The sequence below is a fragment of the Harpia harpyja genome, chromosome 10, assembly GCF_026419915.1.
Source record: "Harpia harpyja isolate bHarHar1 chromosome 10, bHarHar1 primary haplotype, whole genome shotgun sequence".
Taxonomy (NCBI): Eukaryota; Metazoa; Chordata; class Aves; order Accipitriformes; family Accipitridae; genus Harpia; species Harpia harpyja.
Window position 1 is genome coordinate 34,917,577 of NC_068949.1, and position 25,333 is coordinate 34,942,909.

The window sequence follows — 25,333 nt, forward strand, 5'->3', positions numbered from 1 at the left end:
CAAACAGCCCCTTTTTTTTGTTGTTGTTTGTTTGCTTCCTCCCAACTTGTGTCCGAAGAGGCGTCTGTGGTGGACCCTGCGCCCAGGCGCACCCCGGGTGCCAGGTACCGGGTGCCAGGATGCCGGGCGCCGGGACAGGGTTATCTGACAGTTACCCATAAATTACCCCACGTTGTAGGTGTGGGTGTTAATGTGCAACTTGGTGACAAAGCAGCCAGTTTCATCGCCCGCCTGTGGTGTGTTAGTGACGGGAGGAGGATGCTGAGTGGTCCGGGGATGGGATGCGGGAGCCTGGTGCCATCCCAAACAAGTCTCCCCTCTGCAGGGTAGGGCAGAGCACTCGGGTTCCTGCAGACCCACGCATGAAGCGGGTGACCCACGGGAGTCACTGCTGCGCAGGCAGGATCGCACACCCACCGTCCTAAAAATACTTGGGGTGTCCAAAACCAGGTGATTCCCCAATTAATTTTAATGGCGATACTTCATTTCCAAGCATTTTAAAGCTCACTGCATGCTGGAAGTTTGCAGTCCTTTAAAAGCAATTCTGACTAACAGTGTAGTTTGTGTAAATATTTAAGGAACACTAAAATCCACCCATGATCTGTGCAATTGCCCTTCTTTCTGTATCAATATTGGGGATTGCCCATTTCTATCTTTCTTTCTAATACATGGCTGTATTAGACATGGTCATAAACACAGGTCTGTGTCCTGGGCCAGTACAAGGAAGGGCGTGTTTTGCTTTTTCAGCGCTCACATTGCAAGGGCAGGCTAATTTTTAACTCCCTCCTTCTCATTTATCTATAGCATCTGGGTGAAATCTCTCTCCCCTGGCCGAAGCCTGGGGTGCGAGGGGAGCCGGGGAGGGCAGCGATGCTCGGAGCATCACGGTGCTGCAGAGCCAGGGTGAGCAGTTGTGGCTGTGGGATGACGCTTTCCCTTTTTTGTTCCTTTTTTACCTACTTCTGCTGAAGCCAAAGTCCTAAGAAACACCAAGGGCCCATATTGGTGTAATGGCAGCCCTTCTGCCTCCTGAGTTAAAGACTTGTTGGGTTTTTAATCTCCAGCTGGGTGATTCTCAAGCAAGACCGAAGTTGCCATCTCCCATATACGTGTTCACACCACTAAGGTTAAAAAATAGCAAAGAGAGAAATCTTAAAATATCTTTACACCTGAAATTGAGGAAGAAGAAAAGGAAGTCCAAGAAAAGGGATGTGCTGAGCTGTAACAACACGTGGCCAGCCCCTGAGCTGGCACACGGCAGCCCAGCCCTGGTGACCTTGGGGGCACTTACAGCTTCACCCCAGCTTGCCGCAGCACAGGCGGGAGTCTCCTGTTATTTGACATTTTCCTTCCTCCTCCTGAAGACCGAGATGTCCGTCGCTTCGCATCCCGCCCATGTCTGGAGCCACCAGTTCCAAAGGGGAGCAGAATCAGACGGCGAAATTTCCCCGCTCTGCTGCCTTTGTGTGCAAACCGGGTTTATCTGTATTGTTTGACCAGTGCCGGCAAATTACACCCTGCCTAATGCGTCGTTAGGGAGAGGCAATTAAATACCAACCCAACAAGTATTGCAGCCAACATGACTGGGGAGAAACAGCTGCAATCTGCATGGCAGCTGGGAGAGACGGGTGGAAAATATTAACCTTTTTATTTATGTCTGTCCTCTAACCTCCGCCGTGTCTGGCTGCCCGGCTGGGTGAAACCCACGCAGGGCAGGGTTTGGCAGGCAGCGGGCAGGGATGATGCCTGGATCCAGTGAGTTTTCACCGGTTTGGCTTCAGCCCAAATGGCCGGCGATGCCCATCCTGCGTGGTGCTGGGTTGGCTCACCAGCAGCCACGGGACGCTTTGCTTTCGCCCTGCAGTCTCCGTCTCTGCCTTTCCCTGGCTGCTTTCCAGCCATTGCAGCCCTGCGGGCTGTTCCTGCTGGCAGTGGTGCCGGGTGGCCACGTCCTGTATGGCCCCGTACGACTTAGTGCTTCAGCTCCGTTGCCCATCACATGAACCCTGGTTTTCTATGGCATCTTGTGCCAGTGCTGTCCCACCCCGTCAGCCTCCCGCACCGTCCCCAGGCGGGATTTGCTGTCCCCATCCCGCTTCACCCGCCATGACCCGCAGCACGTTCACGTCTCCGTCCCACAACCTCCAACACTGGATCTCCTCAACTGTTTTGAAGACAATGAATCCTGTTGCTAATCCCGGGCACCCCGATAAATCATTCTTTCTCCATTTCCCAGAGGGCATGAGCACTCTGAAGGATGGGTCCATCTCTCTGCGGGCTGGAGTGTTTTCTCAGTGTTATAAAAATAAACAAGGGTAGGTTTGAACCAGGATCTCTGGAATCGGCTTCCCGCAGGTGCTGAAAGCATTTCTGGGTAGATTTAGAGGGGTACCTTTGTAAATAGCATCTTTAAGCATTGTCAAAGTGATGTTCATGTTGAAGCAGTCCAGCAGCTGGAGCAGGCGATGAGAAAATTGGCATCGGAGTCTCATCTCAGCCAAGGATTTAAACTGGCTGATGTGGACCAAGTCATCTGCCACTGAGTTCAGCAGTCTGAAATATAGAGCAGATAATTTGTATTCCTCTCTGTCACCGGCTTTCTGAGAGTCAACACCTGCAGGTTTGTAGAGTGTTTTGCGAGCTCTGAACGAAGGGTGGCTCAGGAAGGGAAATACCCAACACGGGGCAGCAAGTCAGTAACACGGAGCAAACATGTTTCTGCTGAAGATGTTGCCCACCATCAGCTGCTGATTTAAGCAAGGCGTGTGCTGCCTGGCCAGCCCTGCCAGGGACTCACAGTCACTCTCTCCTGCCCTGCACATTGGTTTGGGGGCATTTTATTTGGTTTTACTCTGCAAGCAGTTTGCTCTTTGGGGGATTATATGGCATCTGGGGTCTTGGAGGAAACAACAGTCAAAGGCCCAGAGAGGAAGGGGAAAGGGTTAAAAGTGCAATGAACAGGTCACGCTGATTTTGTCCTTTACAACCAGAGATTTTTCTAGGCCAGGCAATGCAACAGATCAAATCTCTTCTTCAGACACATATCTGACAGTGCCATGTGAGATGTTGTTAGTGGAACCGGAGCAGGTGAGGATTAGTGAATGAGCTGCAAAGTGGGTGACGCGGTGGCCAAGGGGAGCAGAGGGGCCGGGGATGTCACCCCCCACTCAGCGGAGCCTGGACCCGCACAAAAGGGGAGTTGGGACCGGCAGCAGCGGGTTTTGCTGCGACACGGTTGGCATAAGATGCAGGGATCTCAGTCGACTGGAAAGAAATCGGAAGCCATCCATGCAGCGTGGCTGTGGGCAGCAAACCTGGAGCCAAGATGCCGTGACTTGCCTGTGGCACTGGTGCAACCATCAGCCACGGCTGGGGTGAAGGCAAAGGATGCCGGGCAGGATCAGCCTGGGAGGATGCACAATCCTTCTCCTTAGTTACAGTGAGAGGGGGCAGAGGAAGACAAGGAGGAAGCTGTAGGGAAATACTGGGGAGAGAGAATAGCTTTTAAACCGCAGATAACGTTGGCACATGAACAAATGGCTATTAACTGGTGGGGGCTGCTGGGAGGCTGGGAAATTTGTGAAGGGGATTATATGACGCGGCTGCTCAGAATAGTTGGACAAAAATGACCCAGCAGATCCCCTCTGGTTTCGCCCTCCCCTTACAACACCAGGTGCTCTGAGTAGCAGTGGGGCCGGTCTATTTGTATTTGAATATTAGGATGTCAAGCAAGTAAAGATGAGGGTGGTGAGGCACTGGAACAGGTTGCCCAGAGAGGTTGTGGATGCCCCATCCCTGGCAGCGTTCAAGGCCAGGTTGGATGGGGCTTTGAGCAACCTGGTCTGGTGGAAGGTGTCCCTGCCCATGGCAGGGGGGTTGGAACTAGATGATCTTTAAGGTCCCTTCCAACCCAAACCATTCTGTGGTTCTATGAGCAAAACTGCATCCAAATGCTCCTGTGCTTTTTCTGTTCTTGGGATGGGCCAGGAAACCCTCCTGCATCAGCTCCTGGGGTCAACACCTGCCTGCCAGTGGCACGCAGAGGCACAGCGAGCCATGCCACAGGCCACGGAGGTGTTGGAGGGAGATGCTGGTGAGAAATGAAGGAAATCATTAGGCAACCTTAATTACACTGCGAGACTCACGAGTTGTCTCTCAATGCATGGCTCCCACGCTAACCCGGCAGAGCCGGTGGCTGGTGGCACCAGCTGCTCCCAAGGTTCCTCCCGAAGCGGAGCTCCTCCCGGGAAGGGCTGTCACCTCCGAGCCACGTGCTCACTTCCCCAGCTGGTCTCCATCATTTTTCGCATCGCAGCCAGGGGCTGCTTTCCTCTGCCTACCGTGGCACAGCAGTAGGGCCAAGCACAGCATCCTTGTGTTCCCCCAGCCCCCAAAGCCACCCCAGCAGCCTGTGCCCATCAGGCTCCTGCAGTCTTTCCCTGGGCACTGACCCCTTCTCCTGGCTGCAGGCGAGCAGTAACACCAGGTCTGGGCATGACCCCTTTAGCACATTTTTTTCTAAAATTTAATTAATTTTTAAAATTAAACCTTTATCCATCCTTTTATTCAGAATAACCAGGGACCCCCTTTGAAGGGCAGCGCGTAATTTTTCACTATTACTTTGTTGCTACCATTACTGGAGTCAAGTATTGGCTGTGCCCTGATGGATTTCCCCACCTTAACGCCAGCCCCAGCTTTTGCAAACCCCAATTTAGCCATGAAATCCAAGGGAACTAACTTGTCTGTGCAAATGCCAGGATCTCCTCTTTGTACAGACTGTGCAAGGAGTCCAAGCTCTGAAAGCTTTGGCAAAGCAGAAATGAGGTATTGCTGAAGGGATGGCCCGGGGGAGGGTGAAACCGAGCCCCTGTCCCTCCGAACCCTTGGGTGTTGTTTCCGTGTGCTCCGTCATCTTGTGGAAGAACAGCTGGAAACCTCCCAGGACGCTTCTCCTCATAAAGCCACTGCCTTTCTCTTCCTCTAGGCTTTATTTTCTGCAGCCAGCTTGCTGAGACATGAGACCCAGGGGGATGAAAGGGAAGAATGAGGCACCTGAGCAGCTAAAATTTGTGCATGGTCTCAGGGATGCATGGTTTCATAGCTGTCAGGGCCTCGGGAAGCCCATCCTGAGCTAATGCATCAAAACACAGTGGGATTGGGAGGTTATTGGCTAAGAAATCAGTTAAAAGGCCAGCTGGGGGGAGGTACACAAGGTATTCAAAAGCAAGAAGAGGCTCCAACTACCATCCATTGGGAGGTGTGGGTCCCTGTTTCCATGCTCTTCCCCTAGTGCATCCTGCAGGCCTTGCCCTAATGGCCCCACAGCCCCGGCCCAGAAAGCACAAATCTCAGCGATGTGTTGGATGTCACGGACATCGAGTTTAACATAAAAACCAAAAAAACAGTGCCTGCAAAATTGCACACTGCAAATATTACAAGTTCTTCCTGCCTGGAGCAAGGTCAAATGACCTTCTCTTTATCCACCAGCCTAGACTCGAGGATCAATCAGCCTATTCCTAGGAGTGGTGTAAAGTTTTCAGTTCAGCAGCCAGAGAACTAGATCCTCCACTTGGCCCATTTCACCAGGGACACGGTCTCGGGCCTTTTGCCACGTCCATCCTCCCACCCACCTCGGCAGATCCCATCCACCCCTTATGGAGCCACCCAGACCTGCCGGGAATATTCAGCAGTGAATCCACCCACCAAGAGATGTGCTTTTTTCTGCTGGCGCAACGCAATTTTAGACCATATGTGTGCTTTCCCTTAAGGGTGGGCAAGAAAAAATTCTTTATTATTTTTATATTACTACTGCGTAGCAACTACTGTGAAAGGCCAGACATGAACAGCAAAGAACCAGTAAGAGCCAAGAAGAGCTTGTGCCAGCTCACAGCCTCCGAGACAGAAAACTTACAATTGCAAAGAGGGAGAGCAGGGAGGGCAATTAGGAGGCAGGGGGGGGGAATAAAAAAATGCTTATTGTAAAAGGAGAGATCATAGCTCAGGTTTGCTTAATGAATGTCGGAGGAGATCGGGAGTCACCACACAGGTAGCTTGCAAGGAGGGATTTCAAAGGAAATGGAGGAGAAGCTTTAGAGGTACTAGAAGGATGAAACTGTAAATAATAGCAGCATAAATGGATCTGAGATAAACAGTATGGCTGGGCAAGACAGGGGCAGGCAAGAGGGAACATCAACACCCTTTCTAGCTTAGTGATTTCTAGCACACAAAAAAAAGAGAGCATCAAGTGACAGATCGCAAAGGCGATGCACCCTCCCTGCTGCCTGCTGTGCCCGCCGCAGCGCCGGGCAGCGTGAGCCTCCCCCAGCGAAACCACGGCACTTCCCCGAGCCCCAGCAAAGAGCCGTCGGGACCGCTCACGAGCCTAGGGAGCAACCCCACGCGTAAGGGCTGCTGGAGCAGGCACCCGAAACACTGACAAGCGCCATCCTCCTGGGGCACCTCCAAGTCATTCTGATCTCTTGTTTAAATCTCGGGAGCAAATGGCGAAGTGAAAGGTCGGTGTAACGATGGCTTCATAACAGAGGGCTGGATGCATCCCCCCACGCCAGGTCCGGCCAAGGGAGAATCAGGCTCTGACAGCATCTCTAAGGAGACACGCAACCCTTGGCTGCAAACATCTACCTGCCTCACAGAAGGACGTGTGGCCCTGCTGCAAATCCCGGTCCCGTGTCACATCTGGGGACCAGGGACAACAGGCGGCAATAGTGGCTGGCAGCCAAGGGCCTGGCGGGAGAGCCTGTAGCCAGTGCTGGGCAGAGTTTGGTTTATTAATTACTGACTAGTGAAGGATGCTCAGGAGCAGAGATACTCTCAGGCCATTAAAACGTTGCCCACAAAACTTCCCGGCTGACTCCTTGCAAAATCCGTGGGTTGAACTGGAAAATTTCATCTAAAAGTTTGAAACAAATCAGATTAATATCATAGGGGAAATGAAAATAGGAACACTCCTCCTCTTCTGCTCTTCCTCTTCAAAATGAGGATAGGTGTTTGATGGCCCATGAGGTTTCTCCGTGCTTTGAAAAAGTGAAAAAAATATTCTGATTGGAACATGAAGAAATACATCTTCTTTAAACCTCTCCTCAAGTTCCTTTTTCTTGCCATGAGCCTTTTCCCTTTTTTCTTTGAAGAAGGGAAATGTTTGATCAGTAACGCTGGATTCTTCCCCATAAATAACTCACCAACAGAATGAGTGTCATGAGGAAAGAGGGAGCTCTGGGAAGTGTCCGAGAGCTGGCTGGGTCCCCAACATCTGGAGAAATGCTGGTGCTTTGATGGACTGCTGCACCTGCACCCAGGGGCTCGGGAGATGTTTTATGGACGTGCTCTGGGCACACAGGGGACAGAGGCTGGCGGGGAAGCCCAATGCTGGTAACCACTTCTTCCCTAACCTCCTAAAGCCCAAACCTGTTGGCAGCCAGACCCTGAGGCTGGTTTTGGCTACCCTACAGAGACCACGCTTTGAACCTCTGATGATGGAGAAAACTTTCAGCCGTGGCCTTAGCAGGATCATGAATTGTCACCAACAAAGATGGGAAACCAAAAAGATGAAATACAAGATTTCAATGACCTCTGTGCATCTCTCTGTGCTGGCAGATTTCTGTACGCCGATTAAATCGCACCTGGGTGAGGAGCTGGGCACAACCTGCGCTCGCTGTCGGGCTGGGGCCACTTGGCTGACCGCAAATAGCGCTGGTAGTAACACATCTCCTGGGATGGAGCTCATCTGCAAAGCAAACCCCTATGGCCCGACACACCGCTGAATGCCAAGTCCAGGGGCTGATTTTTTTGCAAACCAGGTTGCAAATGAAAAAATGAGCACCTGGATATTTGGAAGTGAAAAGGCTGGTGTCAGAGTGGGAAAAGAAATGCTGAAAAACAAAATGCTCTTCCTCGTAGCCATGCTTCTTAGCAGGGATGGAGGCTTCCTGCTTCCCTGCTGCAACCCACAGCGTGTCCTCGTGAAGGTGGTGGTGCGGGAAGATCCCGACCCACGCGCAGCAGTTGCTGGGGTACTGCTGGGCATCCCACACGGGAACCCAAAGGGGCTGCGAGGGCTAACGGTGCCCACTAGCGCTGCTGGAATAACCACCCTGGTAGCAGCAGCAGCAGCAGCAGCTTCTTGGCTCGGGCCTGAGCTCATCAACTTCCAGGGTCCAACAGTGAAGTCGAGCCTTTAGGATTCACCCAGGATCCATCAGAGATCTGCTTTCCTTCCAGGGTACAACTGCTCCAGACGAGCTCTAGCCCATCACTGCAACAACAACTGTGTCCATACAAAAAAAAAAAGAAGACATGTGATAGTCCTCCAAACAATTTTTTAATATATTGGTATCATTCTTGTGCAGTGAGATATGCCTGCCCTTGGCAGATGGGCAGTGCAATTATCGCTTGGACAACAGGTTTGTCCTTCCAAAAGGGCAGCAGCAGACTTTTAAAGGCAGGTGAAATTTTATAAAAGGATTACAATGGGATTAGCCGGAAAGGAGAGAGAACAGGTGCCTCTAGGAGCCTTTGCAGACCAAAACCCAGGGTTGTCCTGGCCCCTACCCTTTTAAACCCTCTCCAAACCCTGCCAGGTCTGTCCAGGGGGTGGTTTAACCTGGTGCTGCCACTGGAACAAACTGAACAGGTAACACCTGCGAGGTGGGGAAATCGCAGCTGTGAGTGCGTGATACCACCAGAACAATATCAAAATACACCCACCGAAGGGGACTCACCATTCCTGCTCAGAGCGGTGGCTGTGTTTTTCACTGTTGGGCCCAACGAGGGCACGACACACACGCACGAGATGCCCACTGCAGAACGGAGTGGGATGCTCACACTTTAACCTGATGGTTTCTCATGGCAACTCACACCGCTGGGCAGGTTTGCACATAAACCCACACTTTGCTGTGTTACGGAGCACTGCAAAATAAAAGTACTCCAAAACAAAAGCACTCCAGCAATCTTACCTCTTACCTGGCCCAATGCCCGAATGATGGGGTGGCTCTTTTTCCCACTTCCACAAGTGTGAATTTGGCAGCAGCAGCACAGGCACACAACCTCCGCACCCCTGGGCCACGCTCCCCTCACCGTGCCATGCCATACTGAGGGCAGCATGCGGCCACAGGCTGCTGGTAAAAGGTCCAGGGATCTCCCACGTGGTGAGCGATGCTTTGGCAATGTGCCCAGGCAGCGGCAGCCGTGCCAATGGCGTGGGCAGTGGGGCTGTGCCAGTGGCTCGCCCTGGCTCACCCCATCTCCCATTCCCGTGGGCCCACGGGGCTGTACTCGGTCCCTCCACTTTTGTCCGAGAAGCAGCTCCACCATCGCCTTGCAGAGAAAAAATTGACAATACGACTTCAGGGTGAGCTCAAAGGTTAAACAAAGTAAAGGAGAAGGCAAATAAAGAGAGTATGCCCTTAACTGGCTGTATTTAGAAGGCTGCCATGGATGAGGGTGCTGGACCACGGCTGCTGGATGTGCAGAGCTGGCAATACTGCAAAACCTCCTCCCTTATCGCTCCTTCTGCGTTGCCTCTCTGATCTGTCCGTGTGCTTTCCCCTGTCCGCCCCTTTTTTTGCAATGTACTCCCCAGCCCATATCCCCTGGAAACCCCATTTCTCCTGAGCCAGTTCCATTGGAAATCCTGCCCTTGGACCATTCCTTTGGAAATGCTGGGATCTCCCTACGCCATTCCCTAACAAACACCATAACCCTCTGCTATCCCAGGAGCAGGCAGGACAGGCAAGTGTTCTTGCACCTCCTGGCATCACTGATGGGCAAGAGCCTGAGCTGTGCTTTGCCCTGGGCTGTCTCCGAGTACAAACCTCATGGGGACAAGGACCGTCCCCATGGGAGGTGTCCAGGGGCAGCCTCCAACACTTCTCCACCAAGGACCCAGCTGTGCATGGGCTGCCGGGATTCAGATGGGAGCTGTGATTTGGGGCCACCACAGCAAAGCACGAGGACAGCCAGGCCAATTCAGTGTCCTGCCACTGGCGGACAAGGATGGATGCCCAGAGAAAAAATGTTAGGAGAAACAGAGCATCAAAGAGTCCGGGGCATGGTCCCCCTCAGACAGGAGCTCTGGGGCTGGTAGCTGGGGCTTAACGCTGGGCCAGACCCACCACGGTTCTCGGGGGCGTCGGGGACATCCCGCAGCCTGGCCAGCCACGGCAGAGCTGCTTGAACCCTTCCAGGGCAAGCTGTTTGAGGAGACTTACAATTCAGATCACTTTACTCTGTGGAAGTAACTTTAAAGAAAAAAAATCTCAGAATTAAGCTAGAAGGGAAGGGAATCAAAATTATGATTATTCTGGCTTCAAACCCTGGGGATGTCACACTGGGAAAAGGACTACCTGCTACCAACGGCTGAATCAGCACCAATTCATACAAAGCATTCAAAAAATCCCAGAAGGTTTGCACAGGTGCACGAGGAGGATCAAGAAATGCAGTAGGTAACAGGATGCTGCCATTAGGCACGGGATCTACAGTATGAACTCCAGATGACCATACACATCCTCGTCTTCTTCTGGGAGAGGGGCAGAGATTTTTAACTCGTGATTTTTAAGCAATCTGATGCTGGCTGCCTCTGCTGCCTTTGATCTGTTTTCAGTAACGACTTCTCATACTTTAAGCTAAGGTCACAGAAAGCCTTCTCCCCGTTGGTGAGCAGGCAGAAAGATGCCCTCAGTACTATGCCAAGCTGGGCAGCCGCTTGTGCCCAGGTTTCCAGTGGATGCAGCCAGGGCTGGTCAGAGCAGAGTCGCATTCCCGGCTCAGTCTCTGCGCAACTAGAGAGCCAGAGACTTTCTGCCTGATGTTTTAATGGGAGTGTTTGCCAGTGCACGCTTGTAAAGTGGGAATTGTGTCTTACCTCAGCTAGTTAGTGGAGTTAGTAAAAACCAAGTACATTTTGAGTCCTTTGCTTGGCTGGATGTACTTTATGGCTCAGCCGGGCTCCCACCTCCACTCCTGCTCTGGTCAACCCATGCTCTTCCAGCTGAAGTCTTGCTCTTGCAGATGGCCAGACGCCCGCTGTGCTGCTCCACTCCTGGCACACCGAGCTCTCACCTCTGCCTTCCCCACTCTTCTCCAGGCCACGTCTAAATCCAGCTCATCCATCATGCCCCACTGCTTCCTAATCTTCCCAGGACTTCCCACCTCCGGGCACTGCCGGTCCATCCCGTGCCATCCATCAGCCCGTTTTGGGTGGTAGTAGCATCACTCTGCCAAACGCGGTCACGGGACAAGTCGTGGCATCTTTGACGCAGCAGCAGCCTGGGAAGAACGAGTCAGCCACGTGCTGCTGCCAGCGTGGAGGTACCATGCGGCCACGGGAAAGGCTGGGCTGAGCCACCTGGAGAGCCAGCCCAACTCCGGCACGTGCCCTGGGAAGGGCGCGTGACCGACAAAATCCTGCAGCCATGCTTCCCAAAAATAGCCTGCCGGCCCCCAGCAATTGGGAGCCGGAGGAACTTCATTGCACGCGCTGCCGTCTGGGGCATCGTCCCCTCTCGGATGATTCAGGTGCCTGTGACACTGCAGGCTCCAGGTACCAATTAACACTTACTAATAGGTCATCTTTTAAACACCACCGCGACCTCTCTTCTCTCCTTACCTCCAGCCAGTGCTGGCCCCTGCGAGGCCGGCGGAGGCCCACGGCAGCCGGGCGTTAGCAGGTCCCCGCGCCCCAGCACATCTCTGGGGCGATGCTTCGCCCTGGCCGCTCCCGCAGGGCTCCTCGGCGGATCCAGACCGACCCGACCGGCCGGGCAGGAGCGGGGTTTCGCGCTGCCGGTGTAGCACCACGGCTCGGGCGTTGCCGCCGCGGGTGGAAGCGGAGCCAGGAGGGTGTCGGAGGGCACCTGCTGCCGGCCCGGTGCCAGCGGGGTCCCCTCCTGCTGTCCCCTCCAAACTCACAGGCCCCAGACCGCAGACGGTTTGTGGAAGTGCGAAGACTCGCCTTCCTCCTCCTCCTCCTCCTCCTCCGCAGTCCGGGCCAGGTCCTGCGCTCTCTCCCCGGGGCGCAGGTGCTCGTTCTCCACCTGCCTGGATGCAAAACAAGGGGAAAATAAGGATATGCCCCAGCCACGGCGTGCCCGGCCCTGACCCCGGGTTGGGGGGAGGCTGGTGCGTCCCCTGCCTGCTCTCCAGCTGTGATTCGCTTCGGAGAAAATTAATTTATTAACTGCTTTTGGAGCCTGAACCCAGAGAGGGCTTTCTGGGGGGCATCGCTCAAAAAAGGAGGAGTAATCTGATATTAAACCGCCGGTGCTTCGTGCCGGGGGTCCACCGGAGCCAGGGGCTGCGCCCCCAGGGCTGGGCGTAGCAGAGACCCCCAGCCCGCCTGTCACCCGGGGTCCCCGGGCAGGGACGGACCCTCGGGCAGCGATGGGAGGTGACACAGGGTGACAAGGGGCACCGCGGGCCTGGCTGTGCCTCTGTGTCCCGGGTGCGGGTGCGGCAGGGCCCCCACAGCCACACTGTCCCCGCCAGCGCCCTGCCACCGTCCCCGGGGGCGCGGTGCCACCACCACCAACCCCCCCCCCGGTTCCAGGGGATCGTTGCCGCTGCCGGGGGGGGGGGTGGTGCAGGACATCCCGGGGCTGCCGGGGGGGCGACCCGCCGGTCCCGTCCCGTCCCCCCCGCCCCGAGAGCCGGGCAGCCGCCAGCGCTCGCACTCCGCAGGCGCGGCCGGGCCGGGCCGCCCCGCCGGGCCGCGGGGGGGGGGGGGGGGGGGGGGCGGGACGGCGGCGGCGGCCCGTGGGGCGACAGAGCGCCGGGGCGGGCGGGCGGCGGCGGCAGCGCTAGGACCGCGGCGGCCGCCGGGCTCGCCGGCAGAAGACGGACAGACGGACAGGCGCGCGCGCAGCGCCGCACGGGGAGGCGGCGGCGGCGCGGCGGGGCATGGGGAAGCGCGGCCGGCCGCGGAGGGAGCCGCGGGGCGCGGGGGCGGCCGGAGGGGCCCGGTGCCCCCTCGGGGACATCTGCAACACGGGCCCCGCGGCGGGCATGGACACCTTCCTCTACAACGTGCAGGTGCTGCTGGAGGCCGCCAGCTACCTGGAGCGGATCGAGAAGGAGAATAAAAGTGAGTGTGGGCTCGTGGCCGCGCGTGTGCGTGACCGGCGGGGGGGGGGGGGGAGAAAAATGATAACCCAAACTTTTGGCTGGCTGCAGGGGTCGGGGGCGCAGTGACAAAGGGCGCCGGGGCTGGCCTGCACGCCCCGCGGCGGAGGCACGCGTGGGACACCCCCCCCCCCCCCCGGCTGCGACCGGGGAGGCCGGGCCCGGGGGGAAAAGTTTGGGATGGAGAGCGGAGCGGGACGGCGGGGGGCATCTCCGCTTCTCGGGGAGGGGGGGGGCGCGGAGAGGGGTCTGGGAGGGGCGGCGGGCCCCGCGCAGAGCCGGAGCCGGTGGCGGAGCCGAAGCGGCGGGGGAGGAGGCGGTGACACGTCCCCGCTCCCCCCGCCGGGGCATGGGCAGAGTCACGTAGGCAAGCGGCAGCGCTCGCCAGGTAGCCGGCGGGGAGGGGAGCGCAGGGCAGGGCAGGGCAGGCCGAGCGCCCGGTGCGGGGCAGCGGCCGGTCGCGCCCGCCGGCCCCCTGCTCCGCGGGCGCGGAGGGTACGCGTAGCCTGCGCCTTTCCCCTGCGGAGCGGTCTCCCGAGCGGGCCGCGGGCCGCGAGGGACGGCGGCACCGTAGGGAACAGCCGCCTTGGGAACAAAGGGGCCGCGGTGCCCCCCGCGGCGGTGCGCGCCCGCGGAGCCCCACGCGCGGAGCGGACACCCGCGGCCCCGCGGCGCTGCGCCCGCCGACGCCCCGCCCCCGCAGCCACATGGTTCGCACATGGAGGCAGCTCGCCGCGCTCATTGGCGGCGGCCTCCCGAGGGGCGGGGCCGCGCGTCCCGCTCCGCCAATGCGCGGCGCCGGGGTCCCCGGTGTGACGTCACGCGTTGCCGAGCGGGGCGCGGAGCGGGCGCGGAGCGGAGCGGCGGGGGGGCGCGGGGCCCGGCGGGGGGGGGGGGAGGCGAGCCCGGGGGCTCCGGGGGCCGCAGTTCCCCCGGGGGGTGTCACATGCAGAGGCCGCCGGGAGCCCCGTGCTCCGCTCCCCCACCGGCGCTTTCCCCTTGTTTTCCTGGGCTTTCTCCGTTACTCTTTCTTTCAGTCTTTATTTTGATCGATTTTATTTTCTGTTTCTTTTTTTTTATTTCATTTTTTTTTCTCGTTTTTTCTTCCTCCCCAGTTTTCTGTTTTTCCCTTTTTTCCTCCTCTTCGTGGAGCGTGTGCTGCGTTTTCTTTTTCGTTTAACTTTACAAAGGGGTCAGCGAGTCCCTCGCCCCGTGTCTCCATCGTGCCGTCACCCTCCCCTTGCCGCTCACCCCCCTATGGCAGCTATAGGCCCCACGCAGGTGACAATATAGGGTGCCCTTGTCCTGCAGGAACTGCTGCGTGCACGCAGGCTTCCAGGGAAAGGGATCCCGCTGCGGAGAAGCTGCTCTGCTGCTAAAGCCGTGGTGGTGATGGGCTGAAAGCCCTTGTTCTCTGCTTGCCCAGAACAAATCCAGGCTGATATTTGCTGTTTTCCAAAGTTGAATTAATATTGAGGTGGGGTTTTTTTCTCACGTGCTAATCGTTGTTTCATAATGAATCTGCAAAGCCCTGCGTCTGAGGAGCTAAGCTGCACCGCGGCCGGTGGCCGCGAGCAGGAAAATGACAGGAGTTACCAGCAGAAATCGGGTTTGCGTGTGAAGGCAGCAGCACCGCTGCTTTGGAAATCAAGTGTGAGGCTGCTGGTTTGGTTTTGTTTTTTTCTTTAAGAGTGCTCTTGTCTTGCAGGGGAACGGTCAAAACTGTGCTTTTTTTCGGGGGGGGAGGGTGTAGAATTTTTCTTTCTGTTGAGATGGATAGTATCTGATCTTTTATACGCTCCATTTAAAAATGCATCATTTTATGCGGTTCCTTGTTTGGAACTGGAAAATGAGCAGGACAGCAGGATACAGGATTTTTTATTGCTAAATTTTGAAAAGAGGTGTTTCCATCCAAACAGCTCCATTCCTGAGCACTTGTTTTCACTGAAGCTTTCAGAACAATCGTCATGGTCATAGTACTGAAAATCCCCACTTTCATTAGGCAATTCTGCAAAACCTTTCAATATTTTAATTTGCTATCAGGACATTTTAGGTTTAAAAGTCCCATTTAACCGAAGGCTCAACTATCAAACGTGCTGTTCAGAATGTGACCGTCGTAAACCAGGCAGCTGTTACGTGTTGCTCCCAAACAAAGAAAAATGCTGCTGGGATTGGAAAACAATCTCTGAGCATTACGGGCCCTATTTAAACTAAGGAATAGCTGCAGAAGCAGGAGGATTATATCCTAACATATATACATAGTCTTACTGGGAAGAGATTTGCATGCGGAGCTCAGGTTCTTGCACCAAGAGGATAGGCACTATGCCCTTTCATCTGCCAGCGCAGGAGTGATTGCTCAGTGCACCCCGTGCTGGTGGCCTGGCAGAGACGTTGGTAATGGCTGGTCACTCCTCGTTACAGTCTCTGACCTGGCAATTAGCAATAACAGAGGAGACCAGCTCAAAAAAGTTTGGTGATGGAGACTGAGGCCGAACTCGGTTGCAGGCAGACTCGGTGCTCGCCCGCTTCCTGCAGGATGCCCAGGTCATTTGACCGCAGTGTTACGCAGGGCTGTAACAAGCTATTTTGGTGTTACTCCCATCAGGAAGGTGGCTGAGTCACAGCCCTGTTGTGCTAGGTGCTGTACACATAGGGGAGTGACAGTGCCCTGCCCCAAGGAAACACAGTCTTAAAAAAAGCAGAGGTAACAGGTAGATGTCTGTCTCCTCCTGGCCAGGACGGGGGACGGGGCTGGGTGAAGCACCGGGATGCTGGCTGGGATCAGCATCGCAGCTGTGTGGAAGGTGAAGGGCTTCGGGAGCCAAAGGCAGGAATTTAAGGAAGGGCTATTATGGCTGGGTGAGGTCAGGTGGTTCTGCTAGTAGTTCTACGCAGTTTCTGATAAACCACACTCAGTGCCTGCATTTGTTCTTCCAAGTCTTTGGTGGCTGTACCCGGTTGTTCACCTTTCTAAAACACTGTCCCGAGGAGGAGTGGATGCTATTTGGTAGAAGGGCCCCCTGAGACGCAGAGGCAACCCTGTCTCTTGCGGATCCAAACCCTTGGATATCCCAGAGTGTGCACGTCACACCTTCTGGTGGTAGAGGAGCAGCTACGAGGCCCTTTTCTGCCCCCAAAACACACCGGTTTCCCACCTCTGCCTGCAGGTCAGTGGTGTGAGGTGGGTGGCGGAGCCTTCCATGTCTAGGGCAGGACTTCCAGTTAAGGCAGGAGTTTCCTACCTGCTTGGTGCCCAGGGAGAAATAAGGAGATGATTTTTTTGCATTTATAAATCCCACATCCCATCGTCGTGGTCATGAATAATAGCAGAGGGGCTATGGGTTGGCTGGATGGTGTGGAAACAGAACCGCAGGGCTGAGAGCCATGGAGCAGAGTAGGATGTACCGTCAGGGCTATGGCAGGGAGAGACTATGCTTCAGGGGTGCCCTTTCAGCACCAGCAGTGAAACCACCCTTGTAGTATTCACTTGCCTTAAAAAAAATTGGAATAAAAATTATCTGTATTACGGTAAGGTGACGAGGGAGCCTAGAGTTCTGTTATCAGACTGCTTGGGTAAACTGGATTATTTTAGCTACTGAAATATAACTGAATTATTTTTCCAGTTGAGCCTCTGGAAATGAATAACAGTGCTGCCTGCCTGCTTGCTGCAGTTCTTACGGTGAGACCACAAAACCCAATCCCAACACACCTTGCTAACTGACATGAAAGGTTTCCAAATGACCTGTTTCTAGAAATTTAAGCTTGGTATCTAAGGAATAGAAACATCACATGAAAAAAATTACAGTGGCTGTTTTCAGAAATGAAAGTTGTGCTGAGGGCAGCTCTGTTGATGTATCTGTAACCTCTGCAAATGCCACTTCATGAATAAGCATGGCTGGAAATCTGTAGCAGCTGAAATGCTGGAGTTTGGAAAATGTCTTTAGAGGGACCTGGAGTAAACTCAGCTGAAGTTTTAGTATGTGCCAAGCATCCCCTTTGTGTGTGTGGACTCACACTTTTGTCAGTAGCATAAACACGTGATGAATTCTTTGGATATGACGACTTACCTGTAATAGACATGGTATGTAATATATACTGATCTCACTACAGATACAGACCTATGCTGCCATATCCTTTTTTAAAAGCATGAAGGCGAGCAAGCCACTGTAAGAGTGGTGTCCTTACTCACAAGTCTAGTGGAGGTGTGCACGCATGGGACAGTGGACTTTGGCCCCTCACGGAAGATAGCTAGATCTTCTTCAAGTGCTGGCTATGTTTATTGACCTTCTGACCAGGAATAACAAATAGGTGACCTTAGATTTGTCCTTTGCTCCTGAATAATCCTCTCTGAAGGAGAGGAAAACTGAGCCTTGAGGGTGAGTCAACAGTATCTTTGTCATGTGTCTCCTTCCGTTGTTTATGTGCTGTTTGGGGTCTTTCTCTGACACGCCAAAGTAAAGAAGTATCAGAAAACTATGATTAGTGGAGGGCAGAAGGAGCCGAGACCTGCCTTCAGTCTGTGCGCAGAGGTGCCATTGGATCAATGAGGGCTGAACATGTGGCTCAAGGTCAGTATAGATGGTCTTGAATCTTACGGTGGTGTGATATATGGAGCAGTACAGGGCTCCTTTATTTATATATTTTTCATCCATCTCAAAATAAACCCCTTTCATTCCTCCTGGTTTGTGACCTGGCCACAGTGATTCATGTGTTAGCCACTTCCAGGCTGGGTTATTTTGACTCATGCTGTTTGGGCTTCAGCGTAAAATTCAGAAGGAAGCCACAGCAGGAGAAATGATAGGGCAGAGGTAAAACTGTGGGACTGTGCCAGAAGCGCTGCCGAGAACCGATCACGTCCTTTGTCAGCAGAGCATCCTGAGAGCTGGTGGAGAAGTACCTTCTGCCGTTGCCTGGAGAACCCTACCTTTTTCTTATTTAGCTGAGGGACCCCATCCTGTATATGATATATTTTTTTCTCATGGGAGGTCCTCTTACTTAATTTTGCAGCTGGATCAGTTGAGTGACTTGACCAAAGTCACAGAATAAGTCACTGACTCAGAATAAAATGGGGCACAGCGCAGGTCTGAAAACAGAGCAACACATCTCCCAGAGGAACAGAGCAAGTAGCCCGAAGAGCTGGTGCACCTGTGGCTTTTGCCTTATTGATTGGCAGAGTTTGCTCTTTGAACCAGAGTGAGGTATACAGCATGTGCTTTATTCCTATTCAGACTCTTCGATATCCAGGTGGTTTGGCTCTGAGAAACGTCTGTCCTCACCAGTGGATGGGTTCCAGGCACCAGTGGGAGTGCTGAAAGGGATTATCTGATGCCTTGCGAAAGAATGAGGCTCATGGATAAGAAATGAGGCCATGTCCTATAGGCGGTGTAGGTCCCTTACTGAAGGTATTGAAAGCATTGGAAGGGTGTTGAGTAGGTGGGACTTGGGATGTTCTCCAGCCCGCTGCTGCAAGTCCTCCGATGCTGAGCTGGTACAGTCATGAGTGCAAGAACAGAGACCTGGTTGTTACAGTGTGTGCTGGTAGGTGGGATATTCAGGTATGCCAGAGCCGTTGTTCCCCTGGCTAGAAAAACTGAAGAGTTTTATGGATCTGCTGTCCTCAGAAATTTGGGGAATCAATGAATCTTTTCACTAATTTGGGAGCAGCAGAGAATGATTCCTACTGGGGATCTCTGTTTGTGCCTTGGTTGCAGGGGTGTTAGGTTTCAACGCTTTGAAAGCAATATTAAGAATTTGCAGGGTTTGTGTGAAGGTGGGCAAAGGAAGCTCTTGCAACTGTTGCCATGTTTATGTTCCTCCCAGAGGTTGCAAAGAGTTGGGAATAGGAAGATTTTAGAAAAAGCTGAAGAAGGGATGGGAAACTAGGCAGTTTAACCAAAGGCATTGCCCTTATTGAAAATAACTTCGACATTGCAAAGCATTGTGTTATTTCTAAGCCTTGTGTTCAAAGCAGAGGGTTGGGCATCTTGATTCGTGAGCTGTGTTCCTGTTCCACCTCTAGCTAAGGGTGTGTCTTCAGGCAAGCGATTATGCTGCTTACACCTCAGTTTCCCTTCCTGCAGAGTGGAAAGAAAAGAGCTAAAGTCATTGCAGGTTTGAGAAGCTTAAAACATTACTTTCTGGAAAGCTCTTAGAAGATTTCCCTGATGGAAGATGCTAGTTTAATGCAAGTGATGGTCATGTTGGTAAAGAACAGACCACATCTGTTCTAGTTGATTAAAATAGTACAGCAGCGTTTCAGATGTAAATATTAATTGATTTCTGCACTGCAGATTTCTTCTTGGATATTTAAATTGTTGCTAAGGAGGAGGGAAAGGCTATCAGGGAGATTAACAAATCCATTATTAAGGCTGGAAATGGAGGGCTGCCGAAGTGCCATTTAATAAAATGTAAAAAGCCCCTTTCTAAAGGGCGAAGCAGCAGAACACACAATGAAAGTGAATCACAGCTGCCAGAAGGGATGCCAAGCAGCAAGCACTTATAATCAGAAAACTGTACTTACAGATCATTCGGAGCCACTAAATTAAATGATCTCATTCTCCCCTAAAATACTCTTCCCTTAGCCCCTCCCCAGCATTGCCTGTGGATTGCTCAACCACATTTAAAATGTGACTTTGGGGGGTTTCTGGTCAGCAGTTGAATAGCATCGGGCCCCTTCGTGCCATTCACTTTCCACCCACTTTTGTTTCTCTCACACACAACTCTGGCATTTTGCAGGCTGACCTGCCCACACGAGCACTTGGGATGGCAACTGAAAGATTTTGCAGATCTGCTGTGGCTCCGTGGTTGGCTTGCCTGCCTCTTCAGGGCTCCTTCTTTGGGAAGATGTCCCACAGTTTATTCTCAAATTTGTCTTTGTTTCGCACAGAATTTTTTTTCTAATTGTACGTTGTTTACTTCAGAAACAAAGACTTGGAAGCTGACCTGATGTGTAAATGGAAGAGCTGATCCTACATCTTTTCACACAGAACTGATCCTGCTCTTACTTCATTCCAGTGCTGATTTAATTCACTGTGTGTATCAGTGTCCCCCTCCTTCATACTCTCTTGTTTTGTATATTGAACTAGCTTCAGGAAGCTGACACTTTGATATGTTCCTAAACTACCCCTTCATTTTCCAGCCATGGCTTTCCCTATTTAATCCCTAAAGTGACACCACGTTATCTCCAAATGTGCCATCAGAAAAACGAGTGGTGGATGCTGACAAGAGCCTGTCTTACAGTGATTTTGGGGCTTCATCATGGGGTTTTTTTGGGGGGGGGAGGGGTGTTGGGGTTTTTAAATGTTTAGTATTGCTAATCCTGGGAGGCAAATGGCTCCCTGGTTTTGGAAGCAGGTTAGATGAAGCACAGTTACAGCCCAGAAATGCTCTTGCATTAACCCCGCTGTTGCAGAGTGGTGTGTGCACCTGTGTCCTTTTCCCTTTGTCAGTAATCCAAGATCATAAAAGTACTCCCTGAGACTGCTCAAATTTGAAACTTTCCATGTGCTTTTAACAATCTGCTCTATTGGCAGTTTCCAGTGTAGCAAAAAGAGGTGGGGAGAGAGAGAATACTTCCTTCCCTGAGTTCTGCCCCACACAAAAGCCAATTTTTACAAGTGCTGTGGTCTGGCTCGGTGTAGGTACGTGAACAGAGGCTGTCCTGCCTGAGTGAGGGCTGGGGCTTGCTTTTCCGCAGTGCAGAATGAGGGAGGTATGTCCCTGAAGGTGTCCCAGCTTCCTTTATTCTTCAACTGTCCCATCTTAAGAGAAACAAAACAAATCAACCCTTTGAGATTCGGAGTTGAAAAGGGCTGTGTAAGAACTGAATAGTGGTATTATTTTTACCTCCATCAGCTGCAAGCCTGCAGTTTTCTGAGGAAACCTCAGAAATGGTGAATCAGCGAAATGTGTTTAAAGAAAAGTTAGCTACCCTGAATCCACCTTTTTTCAGGCCTTCTCAAGTTGAGTGCTGCCAACTCTTGCAACTTCATCCTCAGTCTCCTGACATTTTGTGCTCTGCTTAAAGCTCTTGCTACCAGACACAAGCCATTAATTGAGAGTCTCAGCTTTTCTGTGTTTTTTTAAAGGTACTTTTCCAGCTCCCATTCTGATGGAGGAATGCTTGCAGTCATAGCCTAAAAGTTCAGAGCCATGAAACATAATCCCAATTAGAACTATAAAACAATCCTTGGACGGTTTCTAAGTCAGTATCAGTTTGAGATTCAGATTTTTACTCTGGATGTTCTGAGTCTGATTTTGAATGTTCTCCGATTGTTCCCTTTATGAGTGTAGATGAAATATTTTAGTATCATACAGTTAAACGCTAACCGTTTTTTAAGCTCCATTCCAGCAAATGTTGCAGTAGTTGGCAAAATTCAGCCACAGAAGTGATCATGAGAGTTTCTGCCTGTATGAAAATCAGGACGTAAATACATTACCAAGATGCTGAGAAGAGTGGAGATCAGACTGCAAGGTGTAGGTGTGACAGTATTTATTAAAATGTTGAGATGGTCACTGTTGTTACTTGTTTACGTGCTGCTTCAAATATACAGAATGGTCCCCATAGTGAGATTGCTGGCCGTGACATCTGTTGTCTATGGTCTCAAAGGACTGTGTTCCCATTAAAAAGTGGGACTTGCACCTCTGCCTCCCATCAGAAACACCGTATCGGTCACTCCAGGTACGACTTCCCAGAGCCTGGCACCCTGCTTTTAGTTACATCTCCACAGGTGAGATGTGGAAAGCTCCCACCCTGTGGCTGCAGCTTTTTCTTTTGTAGCCTTTCTTTGCTTTATTCTTGCCACGGTCCTGGCACTTCTACCTGCGGAAAGCCCTGGTGTTTGCAAGGAGAGGGATGAAGCGGCTGCGGGTCCCTCCTGCCTCCCAGGCGATGTCCGTCTCGCCCCCAGGGTGTTGGCGGGGCGTGGAGCTCTGGCCTGCAGGCCGCTGTGGTGTGGCAGCACCTGTCGCCCACGGGTGTCCGGTGGAGGGAAGCCATGCCCGCTCATCGCCCCACCATTTACAGCTGGGCCTATGGACTGTGGGGGTTTGCGCCGCTGATGCACCAGGGGCTGCGAGCTGGCAGCGAGGACGGCAGGATGGGGCAGACCACCCTCGCCTCAGGGCCTGGGCTGGCGCACGGCCATCTCCTCGAGGGCCTGGCCACCCTCACCTCGCAGCCTGGCTGGGCGCGGAGCCGTCGCCTCAGGCGCGAGGGCGCACGGCCGTTGCCCCGGAGAGGGGGTTTGGGCCCGGAGGGCGCTCCCAGCCCCGGCCGGGGAAGGAAGGAAGGAAGGAAGGAGCGAGCGGGGTCTGTGTGGGGCCCGGTGACGACCCCGGACAGCCACCGTCCCACAGTGCTCGGCGGCAGCCGGGGAACTACGCTTCCCAGGCGGCCCCGCGGCGGCGGGCGGCGCCCCTCCCCCTCCCGTGAGCCCCGGGCAGAGGTAAACAAAGTGGTGCGAGGCGGCGGGGGCGGCGGGCGCGCGCGGCGGGGCGGGGCGGGGCGGTCTGAGGGGCCGGTCCCGCCGCGGGGCTGAGGGGCCGCTCCGGGCGGGGGGGGCGGGCGAGGGAGCCAGCCAGCCAGCCAGCCAGCCAGCCAGCCAGCCAGCCCGGCCAGGCGGGGGCCGAGGGGGTTGGATGCTGGCAGGGCCCGAAGTGGGGGTAAATCCCGGCCGGGAGCGGCGGGGCGGGCCGCGGGCCGGGCCGGAGCGGGGTTCGCAGGTGGGGGCAGCGCTGGGACGGGTCTGGGTCAGGAATAGCTGTCGCCTCGCCGCCTCCCTCGGCGGGGAGGACCCCGGCCCCCGTCCTTCCTCCGGCATTTCCTCGCGTGTTCCCTCGCCGCCTCCGCGCGCCCACCCCTCGCCCTCCCAGGAGAGCCGCCCCCCCGGGACGAGAGGGCCGTCGGTGTGAGGAGGCCCGGGGACTGGGGAGAGACGGCGATCCCTCGCTCCTCCCCCCCGCAGCCGCCCCCGTTTCCAGCGGGGGAGCTGGGAGCGTGGGGGCGGAGGGGGGCCCGGGGCCGCGGAGTCCCCCGGCTGCCGGCCTGGGGGCCATGGAGCAGGTCCAGATGATCAACATCCAGCGGCTGCTGGAGGCGGCCGAGTATCTGGAGCGAAGGGAGAGAGGTAATGGGGGGAGGAGGGGTGCTGGGATAGCCGCCCTCCGGGAGGGGGGTTTGGGGGGGGGGGGAGCGGGGTTGGGGTCAGAGATCCCCCCGGAGGGGTGAGAGTGACCCTGGAGAAGGGGATCAGAGCGAGTGTTTGCTGGTGGGCTGGTGGTAAATCCCCAACCGTGGGGGGGTTCGATGAGGGACGGGGCTGACAGGTCCTCCTGGAGGTGGTGGCTGAGGTGGAGGGCTTTTGCGGAGGTGGGGAGATTGAGGTGGAGGCAATTTCTGGAAGGAAAAGTGGGGATTGGTGTGAAAGTTTCCCACCGGCCAGGAAGGATGGTGGTGGGTGGCTCTGGCTTTGCAGCGGCCTCGATGGCACAGTGAAATACACCTGGCTTGTCCAGTTCAGATAGCTTGGACAGGAGGAGAGAGACGAGGCGCTCTCTGCGCTGTCATGTTTTCTTTTGATGTTTTCAGGTGTTTGAGTGGTGGTGTCCTTCCTCCAAGGTTGGCAGAGCCTTTACACTCCCCTTCCTCTCTTTTCTCCACCTCCCAGTCCACTTCCCTCTGAATACATCATCAGTCATTTCCCTGAGCTGTTATGGTTAAGGGCCTCCCCAGCTAGGCTGACGGGTTAGTGGTGAGGCCTGCCTGCTGACTTCTTTTTTTTTTCTTTTCTTTTCCTTTTTTTTTTAATGGCCCTTTTTTTTTTTTATGCCCTGCCTGTTGATTCTTATGCAGAGTGCGAACATGGCTATGCCTCGACCTTCCCCTCAGTTCCAAGTCCTGGACTACAAGACCCAAAGCCCACGCGGAGGCTGAGCCGGGCAAGGAAACACAGCGGCAGTGGCAGCAATGCAAGTATTGCGAACAGGTACGATGCGGACAGGAAAGTGTGGGGTGCAGGGCTGGCCAGGAGGGTGAAGCTGGAGAAGAAAGCTGGAGGCAGAGGAGAGAAACTTACCCTGTGGGGAAAACGGGAAGAGTCTGAGCACAGGGGGATTCAGAGCTGGGACACACAAGTACAGCATCCATTCTGGATCCATAGCACTGAGAGCAGAGGGGACACAGGGGAGCTGTATCTGAAGTGGCACTGCCAGTTGACTCTGTGCCAAGGCTCAGATGCTGCAGAGGGAAGGGGAATAGGGAGATCTGTTCATAGGGTTTAGGGAGGACGTAGGCAATAGCTATTCCCATTATATACAGCTGATGTCTTTCCAACCCAGAAGTCACTGCTTTTAAGGGGTAGCATGCGTGCAGCCTGGGTGCTTTGGGATTGTAATGACAGGCATGATTTGAAGCAAGGAAATGATGTTTTGAAATGGATCCCCTGCAACAAATGGGAGAGAGGGAGATGACTGGCTGCTCTGTACAATGTGTTAAAAATTCAGTTCAGGACTGAAGCTGTCTTTCAGTCTGCCTTTCAGGGCAGTGGGATTTCCCAGCTTTCTGATTGCTTGGTAATTGTAAAACTCCACATTTTTGACATTTCTCTTATTATACAATGCCACATTTCTTGGCTTCTTGAATTTAGAAGAGACAACAGGATTAAGCCTATCACTTGGTGCTGTGGTAGGATCTGCCTCTCCCCTCTTGTTCCTGTTCTTTTTGTTTTCCTTTGCTCCCTTCTGTAGAATTGTTCAGACCTCGTTGAGACCTTCTGGGATAGAGAAACTTTAGAAAGATAAAGTATAATTTTGAAAAGGCAATTGCAAGCTTTCTTTTACTGCAGCAAGGCCTATGCAATACATAAAATGGTGGCAGGTGGCTCAGGTGATTAAAGCTTTCTTAAGGCCGTTGGGAGGGACCTGTAAAGGCCTAGGGGAAAGGTACCTTTGCTTGAAGTGATTTTGCTTTAGCAGCATTTGATAATAAAGATTGTTTGAGGTGATGTTAGGACACCTTGCTGTGGGAAAGTTTTCTTCATCAGGATCAGCATATCCTGAGCTCTTTGTATGCTGCATGTTTCCATTTGCTTCCCTCCTTCATCTAGCCTCTCCCCATTTCAGGGCAGTTGTAGCCCTTTACTGTTTCCCATGAACCAAAGTCCCAAATCCCAGTGACTTTGTGTTGGGAAATGATGGCAAA

The 25,333-nt window shown here is 53.8% G+C and overlaps 1 protein-coding gene across 3 annotated transcripts in view; it reads left to right on the forward strand.

The window, feature by feature from the left end:
* Positions 1 to 12,792: 12,792 nt before the first annotated feature.
* The window catches only part of MXI1 (MAX interactor 1, dimerization protein), a 57,958-nt gene continuing 45,417 nt past the window's right edge, over positions 12,793 to 25,333 (forward strand). Inside the window, exons 1-2 of one of the 3 annotated variants that reach the window (XR_008237025.1) lie at positions 12,793 to 13,096; positions 23,987 to 24,119. Coding sequence is in view for 2 of the 3 variants with exons in the window: in XM_052799992.1 (XP_052655952.1) it covers positions 12,913 to 13,096; positions 23,987 to 24,119 (317 nt within the window). In the remaining variant the exon portion in view is untranslated. Of the gene's footprint in view, positions 13,097 to 22,766; positions 23,262 to 23,986; positions 24,120 to 25,333 lie in introns of those variants that run through there. The other 2 variants (XM_052799992.1, XM_052799993.1) reach the window with 2 other exon arrangements.